A 21,559-nucleotide genomic window follows, 5' to 3' on the forward strand; every position below is an offset into this window, starting at 1 on the left:
GCCCATGCATTTGGTTAACTGGTGGCTGTCCGCCTAGTGGCTTGGAGGTCTGTAGAGCAGGGGACGTGGGGTTGGGGCTGCTGGCAGAAGAGCACCGTGCCCGCCCGGGGATCATCGCACCGAAGCCCCCCCCTTGTTGCAACACACATCTCGTTCTATTCTGCGGTAAAGATGGCGGCGTCAGAGGGGGCGCGCAGTGGCCGGAGCACGGCGAAACGATCCTGAAACGGTCTGTATTTTTACACAATCTCGGACTTTGGGCACCAGAAACCACAGCCCGGCGATCCCGTGGATCGCTGGAAACGAGTCGATTACTGTCATACTCTGGGGCTTTTTGGCTTTATTGTTTGAGCCGCAGGGTGGGTGGGTTTCACACACTGATCGCTGTGCTAACGTTGGCTAAGTGGCTACTAGCCAGCAAGCTAACACAGGCTAGTAGGAAGCTAGCGACGAGTCGGCGAAGAAGAGGGGGGTTGAGGAGGAAGACTATTCGGAAGAGGCCCGCTCCAGTTGGGGGATGTGAACCAGCAGTGCGCAGGAGGGGTTTGCTCACGTTAGTCCCGGTCGTCGTTACACCAAACTGCGGGGATGGGACAACAGGTAGGCCGCGTCGGTGAGGGCACATCGACCGGACTCCAACAACCACCGCAGCCGCACCAAGGGAAGGGTAACCGGGGGAGCAGCGCCGGGAGGAGACCCCGAGAAGCCTGCTGCAGCACCGGGGGGACGCCGCCAGGCAGGGCTGCTGCTGCTGCGGTTAATGCGCCCGACCCGGGGATCAATATATTCACACAACATTCAGGTAACGAGAAACCTCATTTATAAAAACGGGTTGTGGGGTTGGTTGATGGTGAGGAGGTGGGAATCAGTTTTTAGTTGGACTGAGATTGTGTTTGCTTCTGTATTAGCGGTCGCTAGCTTCTTGTAGTCCATGCTATTCTGACAACGACGCGTTAGCGGAAAGGGCCATGCCAACCAACGGTGCCATCCGTGCTGTGTTGTTGTCTCTCATCCAGTTGTCTTCATTGTCATCGTTGGTTAGTCTGGGTAGACTATAGACCGTTTGGTTAAAGAGAGCATGCTTTCGACATCCCAAGGTAATGTTAGCAGTTGCGTGCGTGTGTTTGTATGTTTCTGTTTTTGCATGTGATCTGGGGGTCCCAGAGAGAGAGAGGGCCGGGTGACTATGTATGAGGAAGAAAGAGGGCTGAGACTTGCACAGCTGTAGTGCCCTGCCTAGGGGACATGGCAGTGTGGTTAGTTCACGTTCACGACCCCTCTTTTGTGATAGTTTGCTTGGTAAACAATGCTCTTTGCCACTGGGGATGGAGTAGCAATTCCACTCCATTAACTCACTATAGCAGCTACAACAGGCTCACATTACACTGCTGGAGAGGTTCCATGCTCACTTATACAACCACTGTCTGTCTGGTAATGTCTACAGTTACAACACACACTGGCTCACTGCACCCTTTGACCATATTGTGATCTTTGTGAATAATTGGAGTCACTCTTATTGGCATGCAATTATTATCATGCAGTGCCCACACAGGTTGAGTCACAGCAAGTTTAGTTTAGTTAAATTGTTTATGAAGTGCTTATATTAACACCCAGAGCACGTGTTCTCCTTTTTGTATTTAGCATAACTTATTCAATGTTGTCTGTTTTGGCAGATCAATTGTTTTGTAGAGTTGTGTTTCTCTGTCCCCTTTAAGAGATTCCGAAACTTCATGACAAAGAGAGTATCAATCAGCAGCCCATCCAACACCGAAGCTCCTGTATCACGCACACTCTTCCCTCTGACCCCTGGCTGTAGATTAAAACATTATCTGTCCGGTGAACCGTGGATAATAATACACAATCCATCTCTTTGCTGTGTGAACCATGGAGAAATTGTCCTAATGACCTAGTGTGTGCTCTGAATGGACTGCCTCCCATCCCCAGTCTACTGCCCGAGGCACTGAGGCAGGGTCACTCAAAGCTCACTCTGGAATCACAAGTGATGTGGATGACGGGACGCCCGGGCTCCTTCACTGGGTGGCTTGTCTGTCTCTCTGTCTGTCCAACCATCCTATGGGAGGCAATGTCACAGCGTGTCTGTGACATCCACAACTAGCATAGCTTGCACTGTTTTTAACTCTTGCTGTCCATCTCTGATGCAATAGCGGACCAAGTGAGACCTGGGCTGCCTGCCTGAAAAGCAAACCATTCCAGAAAGTTATTCTCTCACATGTTTTCTCCAATGTGCCTTCTCCTGTGCACACACTTCACACACACTGCACAGATATTAGACAACTGAGGATACCTTGGCATAGCTCACTGCCTAGTTTCCACCCACGTCCCATACTTAATCTTAACATGCTGCTGAAGGCAACAAGGACAGATGGAAGGTTATATTACTTTGGAATGGTACACGCTTCTGCCTCTGGCTGTCGCATAATCACAGTAAACCTCAGTTGGACGCACATACACACAGACAGACGGATAGATCTGCAAAGTGCAGCACCACTCACTGTCTGCTCTGCTCTCTCCACTGTCAGGGCAGGAGTGCCTTTTTATAGCAGCCAGGGCCCAGTCACACAGCCACTCTGCTACCTCTCAATGCACAACATAATGGAACAATAACTGTAAGTGAAGAGGCCTGGGACTGTGCACTCAGTGACTCAGTCAACCACTGGCATTAAAGAGCCTGTCTAATACAGGTATATTTATAGTAGTAATGATACAGCGTTGCCTTGCACTTCCAACAGCAGGACCTTGAGAATCCTTTTATGAAGCCATTTTACGAGTCTCATTGAGATAGTCTGTGTTCGGTGGATGAGGCTACTGGATGATCTCCGCTCGCCTGGCTTAGATGTCGTGTCTGCCGTTCTTGCCGGGAGGAAGTAGTGATTTGATTGCTGGGGTTACCATGGAGTTGTTATTTGACAGCTAAGGCCTATGTCCTCTTTTTTTGTTGTTGTTGCAGAGGGTGATTTCAGAATCGTTCCTACTTAATGCTGTGAAGGATTGACACGTTTGAACGGTTGGCCTAATCCAGCTTTATCCTATTTTGTAATAGACTAGCCTACTTCTTAGGTTTCGCAAATGAATACGAAGCAGAACTAAATGGTGATTTCTATTAAGGCTGAGACGATATGCCATTTGGAAGAATCGATAAATCTGGACAAAATTATCGATTTTTATTATTATTATAAAAAAATATATATATATACGTATAAAAAAATCGATATATTAATTTTTTTTATAAAAAATATTATCACACACACGAACTAACGTAAAATAATATATATATACGTGACGCCACTTATGGATTTCACACAGTTATCTGTAAATCGATAAGTGGTCTCAGCCTTAATTACTATTACACTGGAATTGAGAAAGAAGCAGGCCGTCCAAGGTGTGTGTGCATGCATCATGTGTTGCTTTCCTGTCCGTTGGTTGTTTATATTTTCTGTTTATTCTATACTTTAGCACTTTTCTTTGTTTTTAGCTATGCGACTTACTGTGAAGCACTTTGGTTGACAAGTGTCATGTCTAAATGTGCTATACAAATACATTTGATTGATTGATTGATTATTTCCTCAGTGAGGATCATTGTGTGGAATTTGTGCACATTCTTCCACTAACATTGAGAGTTTCTATTGGTGCCTGAAACCAGTGAGTCACAGTGGGGGGGGCAAAGGCAACAGGCAAGACATGCCGCAATTTCTGTGAATCAACAGCAGATCTGCCTGTCGGCCCCTCTAGCCCCCATGCGTCTCTCCTCGGTAACGGGAGTATCTTTCCATGTCCGTGTGTTTCTCCAGGAGACTCTCTCTCCGTCTGTCCCCTCCAGGCAAGGTGAGGCAGCGCCCCGTCCCCAACTCGGGTCACCCTGTCGTTTTGCTCCTCAGCTCATCACTAATTCAACAGTCCTGAGTCGACTCTCTCTCTCGACCCAGACAGCCAGCCCAGCTAGAAAGCCCAGAGTGAACAGGGTAGATGTGGTTCAGAGAGACCACCTCAGTGCTGCTGACTCAATGGGAGCCTGGTCGGTCACGTCTAGCGGTATCGCATGAGGTGCAATATTGGTGAGAGGGTGACAGCGGCCTATTGATGCGTTCTAGCCCCCTTTAGCCTAGTCAGGAATTCAGAGATCCCCATCGCTGCAGACGGTTCATCTGATACACACTGCAGTGGGGGGAGAGCCCTCTGCTATTTCACAGAGCCCACATGGTTGATTCTGCTGGGAAATACGCCTTTTGAACTGTGTTTTATTGAAACTTTCTATTGAAAGTTTATCTGTGGTATATTATTTTGTTACGCATGCTTCTTGTCAGTCGATACTGATGGAGCTTATAATAATGCGGAACACTATTTTTTTTTTTTTTTTTCTTGCAAGATGGTCTCCGATTGCTGCATTGACTGAAGCGCAACGCTGCCCTCCACCATAGCAGTTCACGGTTAAGAGTATTTTGGAAGCCGTCTTCATGGCGACGGGAGTGATTATGAGAGCCTCAGTGTTTAATCGTGATCATGTTGGTGGAGTGATTGGTCCGTCTATTTTCATTCTCCTCCTCAGATCGTAGAAATTGGGGCGGATGAGAGGATCACAGTGTTTGTTGTCAGCAGCGTTGGCGGAGCGAGCGTGGAGCCAGCTGAATCTTAGCAGCACTGTGAAAGCTGCCCGGAGGACTGCAGAGATGCCTGGATCCAGAATCCAAAGTCCTAAGCTGATTAGATGATGAGAGACAAATCCACTTTTCAATTCGCTATATGTGGAAAAAGCCCCAGCAGCCAGGATCAGGCACATAGTGGCCAATATATATATTGTCTCAGGGGAAATTGAGTTTCAGAGGCTGTGGCAGCCGTGGCTGAGACACGTTGATGTCCTGGGGTGGTGATTCTATCTTTCTCGTGGGGTTTTGCCCACTCCTAGTGGACCACCTTCACCACCAGGAGGAGCAGTGGCCTTACTAGGTGGAAATAAATCCAAAACTTGGACTAGAAATCAATGGAGTTGGTACTGACCGTGATCATGGATGATTTTACCCTGCTACTCCTGTAGACGGGGGTGTTTTGGGAGTATGTGTGTGGTTTTTGTTGTTGTTGTTGTTGTTGTGTGTTGGCATCAGCATGCATGCACACTCGTGCCTACCCTACATTTCTCATGAACATGTTTTATGTCGGAAAGCTATGTAGCTGTGTGTATTCTCGATAATGGTTGCTTGTTTAATAATGTATGCCTCAGCCCAAGCCTCTGCTACCTCTGTAGTCTTACAGCAGCCTCAGCAGCAGTTGGCTCCTGCCCCTCTCACCTCAGTGTGTGGTGCCTGCTCCTCATGCCTCTCCCTCGGGCACCAGCTATGGCCTCTGCTTTCATCCTCACAGCCACTTATCTGAAGAACGTTGTCGTTGAAAACCATTGTGGTTTATTTTGACTGATATTGCACTTGCAATATGATATTGGAGGGAATGATAATTTTTGCCTCATTATTCTCATTTCCATTGAGTTGAAAATATTAAAATGATCGTGTTAATTTTGCAGGCATCTGTACCAAACAAATATGTTTTCTGTAGAATACAGCTGGGACATCTCTCCAGCACCACAATACTTCATTTCGAGTGGTATTTTGTCACACATTTCACATTTTAACAAATATTGCAGCCGCATATGTCAATATTGCACCAGAAATGATTGGAATTTCTATAAAATCTCAATTAATTGTAGTGGTCTACTGATATTGGTTTTTCAATGGCCGATGATAATATTTAGAGAGCAGGGCGGCCAATGATGTATAAAGGCAGATGTGCTTTTTTAGATTAATTTAAAAGATTTTTTATGAATTCTAATGAAAATAGAAAAATACGGGCGGCTGGGTGGTGCAGCGGACATTGCGCTCGTCACCAACGCAAGAGACACCGGTCTCGAATCCGGCTGTCGGCGTTGCCTCCGGCTTGGACCGGCCGTCATACTGACTCAATTGGCAGAGTCAGCGGGAGCGGAGTCGAAGGGTGGTAGTCTGGTCGTTGTGAACAGCGACTCCTACAGGTCGGTCAGGGCGCCTGCACAGCAAAGACAGGAAAATGGCGGGGGCAGTGTGAGCCTCCCACACGTTACTCATCACCAATGAGAATCCGCGCTGGCAGGTGAAAAGATGTGACTGGCTGCCTCCACATGTATCGGAGGGGACATGTGATGGGCTTCTATCCTCCCTACGACCGGCCAGTGGGGGGCACATGCGAGCAACGATCAGGACAGGGGAGGGAGAATTGACACGAGAGGAAATTGGGATGGGAGAAAAATCACAGAAAAAGGGGGAGAAAAAGTAGATCAACATTCTATTTATTTTTTTAATACATTGGCTTATGTTGTAGATTTAAGAACTTTACTAGTATTTAAGGGAGAGCAGTGAGTACATTATGTCAGAAGCAACATCATTCAACTGCATTATTCTTTATTTAACATTATCCAGTAATGGGATTAGATTTGCTGTCATTTAGGATGGGAGTGATGTGTCATCAACATGATGAACAGATGATGGTGACTTAGGACATTAGACAAATGTTTACAGCAGGGTGCATGAGGGTTATAGTACAGGCCTCGAAATGAACTTTTTCACAACTTTCCCCAAACTTTCCCGGAGCATATATTTGTTGATGGACTCAGTTACAAGCCAAATAGTCCATCTAAGACAGTGGTCACCAACCTTTTTAAGCCCAAGATCACCTTTTTTTTTTTTTTGGTGAAGGCAAGATCTACCTATTGAAGCGTTGAGAGAAAAAGACAGCCAAGATTGTACTTTAAACTAAATTACTTTTATCTGCCTGTATTCTAATTACATGCAATGCTTTGGTCCAACATTAAAACGTCAAAGTAGAACTGTAATATGTACTTTCTCAGTCAGTGCTAAGTGCAGTCATCTTATGCAGCATCACTTTTCACATCAAAACAAAAGTAGAACTGTAATGTGGACTTTCTCATATTATTAACATTGACAAACATATTTACAATTAGCATTTTATAAAGTAGAACTGTAATGTGTACTTTCTCAGTCAGTGCTAAGTGCAGTCATCTTATGCAGCATCACTTTTCACATCAAAACAAAAGTAGAACTGTAATGTGTACTTTCTCAGTCAGTGCTAAGTGCAGTCAGTGCTAAGTGAAGCATCATTTTCACATCAAAACAAAAGTAGAACTGTATGTGTACTTTCTCAGTCAGTGCTAAGTGCAGCATCACTTTTCACATCAAAACAAAAGTAGAACTGTAATGTGGACTCTCAGGGAAAGATTAAAAAAAAAAATTAAAGTTTTTTTTTTCATGGAAAGATCTACAGGGAAGGTCTCAAAGATCGACCAGTCGATCAAGATCGACGGGTTGGTGACCACTGATCTAAGAGATCACATAAAATATCATCTACCAAGTGACGTTGGAGGTGACAACAATGTGATAGAGCGGAGATTCTGTTCCATGAATCACTACTCTCATTAAACACTGTGTATTGAATCCACTATCTGTCATTAAACAGTGCCAAGTGTATTGAATCCACTACTATCTCTCATTAAACACTGTGCCAAGTTAGCTTGGTGTATTGAATCCACTACTATCTCTCATTAAACACTGCCAAGTTAGCTTGGTGTATTGAATCCACTACTATCTCTCATTAAACACTGTGCCAAGTTAGCTTGGTGTATTGAATCCACTACTATCTCTCATTAAACACTGCCAAGTTAGCTTGGTGTATTGAATCCACTACTATCTCTCATTAAACACTGTGCCAAGTTAGCTTGGTGTATTGAATCCACTACTATCTCCCATTAAACACTGTGCCAAGTTAGCTTGGTGTATTGAATCCACTACTATCTCTCATTAAACACTGTGCCAAGTTAGCTTGGTGTATTGAATCCACTACTATCTCTCATTAAACACTGTGCCAGTGTAACAGAGGTACCACGAATATATCGATTCCACAGTCACAATGAACTTCAAGTGTTGTGAAGTGACTGTGGCACGTAACGGTACTGCAAGTAAACTCGACATCCACCCATAAAAGGCATGTAGTGGGGTGCCTGGACACTCGAGGGCTAGATCCACAAAGAATGGATTGCACGGTGCTAGTTGCACCCTGCTTACAATTCATTATAAATTGAAAATGGCCGACCCTGGTGTAAACAAGACTAAAGTCTTTCTCTGGTTTGCATCCCCTTAACAATTGTGTGTATTGAGCCTTACTGTATTCTACCCATTCTATAATCTGGGTAGACTATACGATCTAGCCCTGAATTTCAAATTGATGCAAAAGTTTCGTTTTTCACTTCTAATTTGAAGATATAGAGGGTATAGAACAATTTTAGCTTGAGTGTCAAGAAACCAGTTTGAATTTAACTACATTTTCTGCCCATTTTCCAAAATGGCCACAATTTGAAATCATGAATTGTTGAAAAGGTCTTAATTTTCACACAATTGCTGTGTAATATAATTTCTATTTTTAAGTCAATACTGTGTGAGGAATCAACTGGAGCTCAAATATTGATGTTTTGAATATTCTGGTATGGCAAAAATCAAAGATGGCTGCCAATTTCTGTATCTTTTTCTAATTACACTTCATAACTTTTATTCTATTGAACCTAGAATGGTGTTGTTGGTGCCTATACCTAGATTTTCATGAATTAGTAATTGAATACAAATCAAATAAACATGATTGGAGCATATATTATATTTCACACAAATGAGACGATAAATATGTGGAGAACTAGAGTTAGATATGAGAACTGTAAACAACAGCTGATTGTGAAGAACAAACGATGATTGTGAACGTCCTCATCACAAGGAAGGATCTGCATCTCAGCATGGATTTCAACGCCATGCCAAAGACCTGATAGAGGTGTTGCTGAGCAATGGGAATCCATTTGAGGAGGGCAGTAAAGACCTGCTTACATTAGACAAGAAGGTGTGTGAGTCTGCGGCTGCTGTCGTATTTGTCCATCAACTCGAGTCTACGGGACAAGAGCAGTACAACAATTTCAGGAAGATTGTGCTTGAATCAAATGACAGACTTCTGACGGCATCGATCAAGCGAAATAACTTACTGTTGTTCCATGAGAAGAAAACACAGAAGAAGACAGCAAATAAGCTGAGAATGCAGCACTTCAAACATCATGCAGAGCTCTATGGGAAAGCTTTTATTGTGCTAGACAGCCGCGGGGGATTTGGACGTTTTTTTTTGTCACAAATCTTCCACATACCCACCTGCGTTGCCATCTGAAGGATTCCTCAACTCTTGTACCAAGTCAGATTTGTTGGTAGCTAATCTATACATCATGGAAGCCAGTACGAGTAGCGACATTTCTGTCGACGAGGACTTAGTTGTGCCATGTGTAACAAGAAAGAACTGTTCTCATTCCTGTCAAATAAGTTGTTAACAGATGGACAGTTCCCAGACAACACCCACTTGTTGAATCTATCTCTAGCCCATTAGCAAATGCAACTGACTGTAACTAATGTTGGGTATCTTTTAGAGGGAGGGTGGTATAACGGTTGAACCGGTATACTGGTAGAAGTTGGTTCCCTTCAAAGCCTTTTGCTCACACCTACCCCCCCTCTGTATACTCCTTGTCCTCTCCCCTCACCTGGTCATCCCTCCCCCTGTATCCTCCTTGTCCTCCCCTCACCTGGTCGTCTGTCCCCCCTGTATCCTTGTCCTCTCCCCTCACCTGATCGTCCCTCCCCCTGTATCCTTCTTGTCCTCTCCCCTCACCTGGTTGTCCCTCCCCCTGTATCCTTGTCCTCCCCTCACCTGGTCGTCTGTCCCCCCTCTATCCTTGTCCTCTCCCCTTATCTGGTTGTCCCTCCCCCCTGTATCCTCCTTGTCCTCTCCCCTCACCTGGTCATCCCGCCCCCCTGTATCCTCCTTGTTCTCTCTCCTCACCTGGTCGTCCCTCCCCCCTGTATCCTTGTCCTCTCCCCTCACCTGGTCGTCCCTCCCCCCTGTATCCTCCTTGTTCTCTCCCCTCACCTGGTCGTCCCTCCCCCCTGTATCCTCCTTGTCCTTTCCCCTCACCTGATCGTCCCTCCCCCTGTATCCTCCTTGTCCTCTCCCCTCACCTGGTCATCCCTCCCCCTGTATCCTCCTTGTCCTCTCCCCTCACCTGGTCGTCCCTCCCCCCTGTATCCTCCTTGTTCTCTCCCCTCACCTGGTCGTCCCTCCCCCCTGTATCCTCCTTGTCCTCTCCCCTCACCTGGTCGTCCCTCCCCCCTGTATCCTCCTTGTCCTTTCCCCTCACCTGATCGTCCCTCCCCCTTTTCCCAGCAATGGCTTAAGAAGCCAACTCACAGAAAGTCATGGGTGCTTGACCCATTCTCCTGGCCAGAGAAAGTCCTCTATACTGAACTCCTGACCTAAATGGTTTTTGATTAGCCATGTTTTAACAATACATTTGTATCAACCATGAAGATTTTATCACATGCATGATTAACCTTCCCGGTTAACCGCTAGTGAACTGCATGCTGCCATTAAAATATAGCCTACTAAACAAGTTTGTAATAAATTAAAAAAAAACGGCAGTGTAAGGTAAACCTTGACATAAACAAACGCATGCTTTCTGAAATGGTGGGCAGTTGTGTTGTATGGGTCTGTTGAAGCTGGCAATGTTGTTTGGGCACTGTTATTAGTAATGGGATATAATTGTATTATGTAATTCCATAGTTTATAGGCATGTTAGACTTTCTTTTTGGAATGGGATTGGGTTTCTTCAATGGTTGCTTATCCATATCGTCGTTAGCGCACAAGTATCTTGTGTTTTATCATAAATGCTTATGTTATTAAGAGTGGACAATTTAATATATTGATCTTGATAGCTACAAATTTAAATCTTCTCTCGGGTAACGTTAACATCCAGCAGCCAATATTGGCAACTTTAAGTTTCCCACTGTTCCACACTACAGCACCCACTGACGTCTGCCTGGAGAATGGAGAAGTTGACACAAGGGGAAGCGCTAACATCCTTCCCCAGCACCCACGCTGACTAGGCTGCCTGCAGACGTCTTCCGTTTGTCTGCCTTGTGAGCTCAGGCATCAGCCGATGCCCATTTCCTCAAATATGGGCCTGATTTATAATAGCCTAACCACATATTAATTGTTTAGCCCTAGTTCTAATAGTTCAGATTGCCTCCTAATGGAATTTTCAACAAATAAAAATGTTAAGAAGAAAAAAAAACTGGCCACTATTCTTTCTAAGATACTAGGCTTTTTTCAGCCCTGGTTGTGCACTAGTGACTGTACTCCAGAGTCCAGCCTCTCGTCTATCCTCCTCAAAATCACTATCCTATATAGGGGTGTAACGATGCGACCTCAACGATTAATTTCGATTGCGGTTATTCAGGCAACGATTCAATGCATCATGAAATCTCTTCATTTGACCACGATTCCATTCATTTTCGATTAATTTTCTATCAGTTAATTCCCCAAAACATTTTGAATACACAAATGTGGCTGGGGGAACTGATTCACTCAGCATGAATGGACTATAGGTCAATAAAAACAATACACAAAAAAAAACAGTAAAAGATTTTTTTCTTTTTTTTTTTTGATAAATTTCGATTATAATCGATTCTAACATTCAAATCCATGCAGTTGCATCGTCACATTGGAATCGATGCATTTCGATTAATCGATGCATCGTTACACCCCTACCGTCCTAGTCCTCTGCCTCTAGCCCCCAGCTCTCTTCAGATCATACTACATTGTCCTCGTCCTCTTCCTCTAGTACACATATCATACCACTGTCCTAGTCCTCTTCCTCTAGCCCCCAGCTCTCTTCAGATCATACTACTGGCCTAGTTATCTAGCCCCCAGCTCTCTTCAGATCATACCACTCTCCTAGTCCCCCCCCCAGCCCCCAGCTCTCTTCAAATCATACCACTCTCCTAGTCCCCCCCCAGCCCCCAGCTCTCTTCAGATCATACCACTGTCCTAGTCCCCCCCCCAGCCCCCAGCTCTCTTCAGATCATACCACTGTCCTAGTCCCCCCCCCAGCCCCCAGCTCTCTTCAGATCATACCACTCTCCTAGTCCCCCCCCCAGCCCCCAGCCCTCTTCAGATCATACCACTGTCCTAGTCACCCCCCAGCCCCCAGCTCTCTTCAGACCATACTACTGTCCTAGTTCTCTGCCCCCCCCCAGCCCCCAGCTCTCTTCAGACCATACTACTGTCCTAGTTCTCTGCCCCTACCCCCCAGCTCTCTTCAGACCATACTACTGTCCTAGTTCTCTGCCCCCTAGCCCCCAGCTCTCTTCAGATCATAGCACTAATTAAAGAGCTTGTGGCTGATTAGTATCTCTTATGTTGGGGGCACAGATGGTGCAACCGTGCAACTGCCATTTGCATCTGACGGCTTTCAGTACTGTGAACAGTAAAGAGATGTTCTTTACACCCATCAGCTGAATTGCAGTGTTTACTCTGAGGAGGGATACACTGGTATAAGATATTGGGTGGATAGTATACCAGGCTAAAACGGAGAATTTCCCCAATACTAATATCTGATATCAAGCCGTGTGTGCGTGCCGTGCACGGCACGAGAGTTGAGCTGTGCTGGTTCAGCAGTGGGAGTGAATGCAGAGTCTGTTTGGTGGTGTTTTGTTTCCAGGATCAATCCTCGACTGCCTGCATTATCACTGCTGCTTATCTTCTGGGTGGAGAATTAGTTGCAAGACGTATACAAACACACACACAAACATGCATGCATATATACACACACACACACACACACTCAGGCTAATATACAAACTCACACTGATATACACATTCTGTCTCACTCCGTTTGTCTATCTCTCTCTCTGTGCTAGTGGAGTTGTAATTGAGTGTCTTTCTTCCAGGGGATAATCTAGCCTGTCCATTCCTTTAATGCAATCACCCTCCGGCCGACCAGCCAGCCAGCCATAAAGCCTTAATCTGGATGTCCTGCAGGCTGCAGCATGACACTGGTTGGCACTGCCATCTTGCTTTACACAAGAATTGTCATCTTTATTTAAGGAAAGGAAGAGAACCTGGTCACTTGCCAGACGCTCTGGAATCCATCCCATTGGTCTTCATTTAGACAAATTAGAAACAAATGCAAAATCTGTGAGGAATGCCAAATCAAACTATTATTTGGACTTAATCACTAGCTCTTATTCAAATCCCACAGAATTTTGGAAGGCAGTGAATTCTAACAAAAACAAGGCTATTTCTTTACCCTACACATGCCAAATTTAACGATTGCTTAATATCTGAACAGAAGGAGATCTGCTTAGCCTTTAATACACATTTTGCTGATGCTGGTAATTTGTTTGACAATACATATGCGAGGTTCCTTCTTGGTGCTCATGGTCATGTGACCAGTGTGAGCCATGCCTCTGTTTTCATTCAACTCTTGTATTCCGTTGATACCAGGAAATCAACTGGAGAGGATCAATGAGCACCTCGGACGAAAGACGTTTTCAGACGAGCAATGTTAAGAGTGTTTAAGTTTATTTAAAAAAAAATTACCCAGGGACAGTGCACATTAATCAACATCTTCAGTTTCCACATCAATGTAAATGTGCCAGAATTAGCTAATGAGCTAGTTTTCATCTGTAGTCCCTGCCTACCATGCATGTCTTTATGGTGTGGGAGGAAACTGGAGTACCCAGAGGAAACCCATGTGAACACGCAGGGAGAACATGCAAACTCCACACACCCCCTGCTGGGGTTCGAACCCAGGACCTTCTTGCTGTGAGGCAGCAGTGCTAACCACTGTGCCACCGTGCCGCCCACAGTTCACTCAGTTAAAGAAAGTCGGGGGTTGAGTAGTTTCTTGTGATATATCAAACTCCAGGTGATTTAGATGAACCTCACAGCTGAAAATACAGTCGGTCCATAATATCATAAAATCAACTGAATTTTCATCATTTTGGCTCTGTACACCACAATGGATTTGAAATTAAACTCGATGTGTTTTAAGTGCAGACTCTTTAATTTGAGGGTGTTTAAATCCAAATGAGGTGAACACGGTGTAGGAATTACAACCATTTCTATGTGCCTCCCCCTTTTTAAGGGACCGAAATACAATTAGCTGCTCAGCTGTTCCATGGCCAGATCTGCGTTACTCCCTCATTATTTAATTTACAAGTAGCAGATAAAATATCTAGAGTTAAGTGTGGTATTTGCATTTGAAATCTAGTGTTGTCTGGTGAGGTCAATTCACTATCAGTGACCACGGAAATTAACCGTGGTGGATGACGGAAGAATTCTTTCCCTGGTGAAGAAAACCCCCTTCATAACAGTTGGCCAGATCAATACCACTCTCCAGGAGGTAGGGCAGGCGTATCTGAGACAATCAAGAGAAGACTTCACTTACACCACGAGATGTAAACCATTGGTGAGCCTCAAAAAACGGAAGACCAGATTCTTAACATCTTAAAAAGCCTGTACAGTTCTGGAACAACATCCTACGGACAGATGAGACAAAGATCAATTTGTACCAGAATGATGGGAAGAGAAGAGTATGGAGTAACTGCTCATGATCCAAAGCATACCACCTCATCAGTGAAGCATGGTGGTATGTAGGGGTGGGAATCGCCAGAGACCTTACGATACAATACTATTGCGATACTTGCGTCACGATACGATAGTATCGCGTTACTAACTATTACTATCGATACAGTATATCAATATATCGATACAGTATCGCCACGCAAAGTATCGCGATACTACTACGTATCGATTTTTCCCCCCACCCCTAGTGGTATGGCATTGGCATGTATGGCTGCCAATGGAATTGGTTCCCTTGTATTTATTGATGATGTGACTGTTGACAAAAGCAGCAGGATGAATTCTGAAGTGTTTCGGGCAATAATTATTATCTGCTCATATTCGGCCAAATGCTTCAGAACTCATTGGACGGCGCTTCACAGTGCAATAATCCGAAGCATACTTTAAAAGCAACCAAAGAGTTATTTAAGGCAAAGAACAAGAAGTGGAATGTTATGCAATGGCCAAGTCAATCACCTGACCTGAATCCAATTGAGCATGCATTTCACTTGCTGAAGGGAAAAGGCCCCAAGAACAAGCAGGGAGGCCTGTTGGAGCATCACCAGGGACGAAACCCAGCGTCTGGTGATGTCTATGGGTTCAAGATTTCAGGCTGTCATTGACTGCAAAGGATTTGCAACCAATTATAGTTTAATTTCAAGTCCTTTGTGGTGGTGTACAGAGGCAAAAATATGTCATATTTATGGCCTTGACTGTACTTGGCTGTCCAAAAAATAACACTTATGTATGTTTCTTCAGTGCCAGTGTATCCTTTTTTTCTCAGGCTAGCTTCTCCATTAATTTCAGAGCGAATAACACATATTTAATCTTTCTTTGTAAACAGGCATAGTTCCCACTAGTACCTGGAAAACGGCTCATGTATCCATTGCATAAAGGTCGAGATCGAAGTGACAACACATTATGTCAAAAGCATTTGATACAGTTGAGCATTCTCTTCTTTTAAATAGACTACATAGCGTTGGGTTTGATGCAAATACTTGCAGTTGGTTTCAGAGCTATTTGTCTTCAGGCTACGGTTACACTAATGGCCAGTTTTCGTTTCGTTTTCAGGGTCAGTTTCGCTTTTCAGAATGCAACGTAATGGCAGGCAAGTTAGACATTGTTTTTGCCTCCTGAGCACAGTGATGTATATACATGTAGTACAATGCCAAAGCAGTAGGTGGCAGTAGGTGGCGATGTAGTTCAAACATGAAGGCCATTTGCAACCAATCAGAAAAGTTGAATGTGCCAATACACTTCCTGCTCAAAATCAACAATCCACCATCTTTAAATGCCTCGCGTGAGCCATTTAGCCAACGTAGCATTTATTTTTCAGCAAAGAAAGTGCAATAAACAAAACGGATACATTCACTATGTGTTCTGCCTCTCATTTGTTGATGAAACAAAACTAACATCAACACAATTGACCACCAAGAGCGGAGTTTAGTCTCACAAAAAGATTGTCGCCGATTTTGTTAGCTTATGTGCTAACGTGATTGGGATATGCCAGTATAACAGTATAGCATTGTGGCTAGCAGCGAAGTTTGTTAGCTTACGTGCTAACGTGATAGGGATATGCCATTATAACAGTATAGCATTGTGGCTAGCAGCTTGGTAACGTTAATGCTAGCAGAATGAATGGATGTAAACTTTATTTAACAGATTGCAGAATGGGTACAATACGGCTCAATACAAACAATTGTTAAGGGAATGCAGACTGTTGTAGCTTGGACTGGGCTCCTTATAACAATAACTTGACAACACATGGTAGCCGCAGCTCCTTGGGACAGCTCTGCTGTAAACACTGGAAATAACCGTGCAGGTCTCTACTGCGCATGTGCGTTGAGCAACAACGGCTCCGTATCCGGCTCGCCCAGATTACATGGCACCATTGTCTGCGAGTTTTGGCGAGTATCTAAAACGGAAACACAATTTCAGCGTTGCCAGTAGGACACCGCGTTATCCTGCCAAAACGGTGTTTCTTTTTAACTTGGACAGCAAACGTAATCATTCAGCAACAAAAACTTTGCTGTATTCACCAGTGTAACCATGAGACTTCAGTGTGTGAAAACTGGGAAATTCCAGTCAGAGTTCTTGCGTATTACAAAAGATCTCCTGCAAGGATCAATCCTGGGTCCTGTCTTAGGCTGGAGTTACACCTAGGGTGTTTTTGTTTCGTTTTTCAGATGAGTTTAGCTTTTCCAGGTGGCAACGTAGTGGCAGCAGAGTTAGACATTCGTTTTGCCTCCTGAGCACAGTGATGTAGTACAATGCCAAAGCAGTAGATGGCAGGTGGCGAACATGAAGGCAATTTTCAATCAATCAGAACTTGAATGTGCCAATACACTTCCTGCAAAGAAAATGTCAACAAGCCGCCATCTTTAAATGCCATGCAGCACTTATTTTTCAGCAAAGTGTAATAAAAGTGCAATAAACAAAACGGATACATTCACTGTGTGTTCTGCCTCTCATTTGTTGATGAAACAAAACTAACATCAACACAAGTGACCACCAAGAGCGGATAGTTTAGTCTCAAAAAAGATCGGCAATGTTGTTAGCTACATTGTTAGCTACATGCTAACGTGAATGGAATATGCCAGTATAACAGTATAGCATTGTGGCTAGCAGCTAACGCTAACTCACGTTAACCAGCCAGCACCAAACTGATGGTATCGGTAGCTATCAGTAGCTAGATAACATTAGAGACAACACCTTGTGTATTAAACAAAAGTGAATAGATGACTGGGCCATTTATTTTGTTTAATGCTTGTTAAGATTGAAAGAGGAGCTTGAGCTAACAGGGTCTGATAGCTAACGCTAGCTCACGTTAGCCAGCTGCTCATGCAATCGGTAATGCTAGCAGAATGAATGGATGTAAACTTTATTTAACATATTGCATAATGGGTACAATACAATACGGCTCAATACAAACAATTGTTAAGGGAATGCAGACTGTTGTAGCTTGGACTGGGGTCCTTATAACAATAACTTGACAACACATGGTAGCTGCAGCTATTTGGGACAGCTCTGTTGTCACCGGAAGGGCACGCAGATGGTATCTACTGTGCATGGGCGTTGAGCAACAACGGCTCCGCGCAGATTACACAACACGTTGTCGGCGAGTTTTTGGTGTTATTCCAAAACGGAAACACAATTTAGCGTTTTCAGTAGGGCCAAAACGTTTCCTGCCAAAACGGCATTTCTATCTAATAGGGACAGCAAACGTATTCAAACGTATTCAAAAAACGACCACAAAAACACTAGTCTAACCATGGCCTTATTTACCATTTATATGAATGATATTGTTTCATCTTTGAGTGACTGTCGAATTGATATTTATGTGGATGACACTAGGGCTGGGCGATTCTTGCTAAAATGTGAATCACGATTTTTCCCTCTAAGAATTGAGATCACGATTCTCTCACGACATTTATTGCACTCTTTCTTAAACAGACAACATAACATATCAAAGTGCTTGACTTAAACTTAAACAACATATGAAAGTGCTTGACTTAAACTTAAGTCTCTTGTAACATAAAAAATAAATCATAATTTAGAAATGAGATTGCATAGGTCTATGAATCGAGATCGCGATTTTTTTTTCCGATTAATTGCCCAGCCCTAGATGACACTCTATTGTATTGCTGACTTTGTACAACTAGCCATTGAGAAACTGCAACTCTCATGTAATGCTCTGCAAGATGCTCTTATTGGCCATAACCTTTTCACTGCCACACTACAGAAGGTTAACCCTTTACTATCACACTACCGACGGTTAGTGTGGGGTAACCTTATGTCAATGGGTCTGACATCGGGGTCTGACATCAAGAGTTACAGAATACACGTATGTTGGCATCTAGCTTGATGAGACATTTACATTTAAAATACCATATAGACAATATTGCCAGTAAATTGTAGCAAAAATTGGCTCATTGTACAGGATCGGAACCATCTTCCTAATGATTAGCAGAAAGAGGGTCGTTGAAGCAGATTTTCTATCAGTGTTGTTTTATGGAGACAAAAAACAACTGCACCGTTTCCGGCGTTGGGTTGCCTGGTGCGCCTGCGCTGTGATCACCCAACGGTGGAAATAATGCCGTTTTGAGCAGTTTATAAAACATATTTTAAATGTTTATTAGCAACGCCGAGCTTTCAAACCATCCCGTATCTCTGTCCGAACCCCTCGTGCAACTGTGAGCACCTTTGTAATGTCTCTCTGTGATACTTGTATAACGAACGGTTCGGGCAGAACCAGTCTTTCAGGGTAAATCTAGGTTGGTTTCCCATTGAGGAGCAAGTGACTGTGGATTCACTCTGGGAAAGTTATTATTATTATAGCTATCATACTGCAATATAAACTGAGTTTTATAGTGAAAAGAGCAGCTTTATTTTGGTCAAGATTGAAGGCTCTATATTGCAGGAAATTGCACATACAGGTGTTCATTAAATGTAAAAAAAATCTACCGTGGAGGGGGTCGTGCCGGACCCCCTCCAAACCACCCCTTGCAAAAGAAAAGAAAAAAAAGGGTAAAAAAAAAATATTAAAAAAAAAAATTGCACCCCCACTTTCAACTATAACTAGGCGGCCATGCTCCTATCTGTTGTTCGAACTGAAAACCATTCTAAACTAAAGCTGATTAAATATACACCCCACCACCCACAGATTAACAACACACAGATTAGCTGGTCAGACATGCAGTTTAGTCCAGGATATTCTGTAAACACAGAGAGAAGGGGGGGGGGGGGGGGGGGGGGGCGCGCGCGCGAGGGCAAGATAGTATTTTTGAGTCTTGTTGCTATAAAACTTACCATAACATCCTAACGTCATTTGAGGGTTAGTTTAAACTGGATAACTTTGCCATTTTGGACCATAGACCCTATTCGCAGTCTGTCTACCATGTAAATTGCATTGCAATACATTTCACAGGAGCGCATACAGAGTACTGGTAAGAATACATAGAGCTTCCCGTCTCAGAAAAGCACATTTATTGTGTTTTTGCAAAGGATTTACGATTGTGCATTGTCTGCTATTGTAGTCCAGTGAGAGCCTGCAGGTAAATTGTAGCTCTGCTCAATACTGGACCAGTCAGTCGAATAATCTCCGTCATGTACTTGGTAGACAGACCACAAATAGGATCTAAGGTCTAATATAGCAACTACGGCTGGGCGATATGGGGGAAAGGGTCAGGATAATTATTTCAATATTGATATCACAATATCTGCTCTTGTATGCTAAATTACTTGTTAAATAATCCAATTGATGTTGATCATATTAGTTTGCATGTGATTAATAGTGTGAAGGAAGTGTGATATAGTATCAAACTGAAACGGCAATTTTCAATCTGATATTTCAGAAATTGCTTAGAGGAAATGTTTACACTTGTGTGTTATGATTCACAATAATAATAAAAGAGAGATGCAATCCCACACATGCACGATAAGTATCAAATAGGCTATATTATTGGCCAGCCCTACTCAACACATCGCAGCCAGTCGGCATACTTACATCAGCATATTAAATTCAGCTTTATTGTCACATCGTTCATACTTTCTACAAGCACAAAATGGAAAATGTTCTGTTCTGGCTCCTCTGCCTTGCATCAGCAACATCAATAAAATAGGATAAAATAAAAGCAATAAAAAAAAAAACTGCATGAAATATTTAATGCATAAACATAGATTGTATGAACTAAGCAGGTGAAATATTGGCAGGTCTTTTAAATATCGTTATTACTAGGAACGCAGGCAGAGTAGATTGCACTATACAGGCTCTGCTGTGTATTTATTAGGTGGTGTCTAGTGATCTATGCACAAAAGCGATAATTTTCCCAGCAAATATATTTTACAATTACCGTTACAATTAGATTGTATGAACTATAAGCAGGTGAAAAGTTTGCAGGTCAAGTATTTAAGGATAGTTCGTTATTCCTGCTTTCACTTCCGTTCATCTTGTCATCAACAAGCCTTTGAAACTCATATTAAAATCCATCTCTGGAGAATGAGCATAATGTATGAGGAACGAGAGAATCCAATCACCTAAACAGTTCACTCCAATATGTATTTTAGGCAAGAAATAGGATCTACAATTGCTGGACCTTAATTCATATTTGATCTGCGATTGTGTTGCATCGGAGGCAAATGGACGTTCACTCGAGTTGAAAATATATTTCCCTCTTCCCCTTCCCCTTCCACTTGCATTTTACTAAATCGCTATGGTTAATTCAAGACCAAATGCCCACAAAGAGGTACAGCATGGCCTCAACAAAGACCCAATATATGTAATGCTGCCAACGTTGGCACTGTGGCAGAATAGCCATGTTTCAACCCCCCCCCGTACCATTACCATTCACCCTTTGTCGCTCACCTTCAACCCCCCCTCCAGCCCCCAACTCACCCCCTCTGGGCCATTTTACCCAGAACACCCACCTCTCTCCCCTATAAAGAGCCACATCTGAGTGGACTCGGGAGCTCACCTGGGGGACACACCAGCTTGTGTCCCGGTTGGGTCATCCAGACCATAACCCTGAATAAACCTTTGTTCACCAAGTCTATCTTCGACTACCTCTACATCATTAATCTGGTTGATTTCCCTTACAGCACACACACACACACACAGTTTTCGCTGTTGAGTTTTCACACAATCACAGCAGGATCTCTGAGCTTCTTCTGTTTAGTTAAAGGGTGGTTGGCATCCATAATTACCACTTTTTTACCATTACCACCACCTACTACTAGACTCTTCTCTGACCTGCAATACCCAGGCTATTTCCGGTTTATTTCTGGGTGTCTGTCAATCAAGTGCCTCCTACCTATCAGCCGCTTCTGTGGAACTGTGGTGATGTGTGACTTCCTGCTCGGAGAGGCTGTCCCGCCTGAGGTGCGAGAGGCGTTGTTTATTCAACAAGAGGAGACAGATCTGCAGTGAAGACGGCTCTCTTGACATTTTCCATCTGTCATCTCAGCTTAACCTTTCCCCTCCCTCTTCTGTTCAAATACGTGCCTGTCTGCCAGACAGGAACAATAGGCT

At 43.7% G+C, this 21,559-nt stretch overlaps 1 protein-coding gene across 3 annotated transcripts in view; it reads left to right on the forward strand.

Annotated features, from left to right (window-relative positions):
• The first annotated feature begins 421 nt into the window (after window positions 1-421).
• abl2 (c-abl oncogene 2, non-receptor tyrosine kinase) overlaps window positions 422-21,559 on the forward strand; it is a 60,916-nt gene continuing 39,778 nt past the window's right edge. For all 3 annotated transcript variants that reach the window (XM_084307518.1, XM_084307514.1, XM_084307515.1), the window contains exon 1: window positions 422-802. In XM_084307518.1, the coding sequence (XP_084163644.1) occupies window positions 589-802 (214 nt within the window). In that variant the 5' untranslated portion in view covers window positions 422-588. The remainder of the gene's footprint in view (window positions 803-21,559) is intronic.

Source organism: Notolepis coatsorum (genome assembly GCF_963971535.1).
Source record: "Notolepis coatsorum genome assembly, chromosome: 2".
NCBI lineage: Eukaryota > Metazoa > Chordata > Actinopteri > Aulopiformes > Paralepididae > Notolepis > Notolepis coatsorum.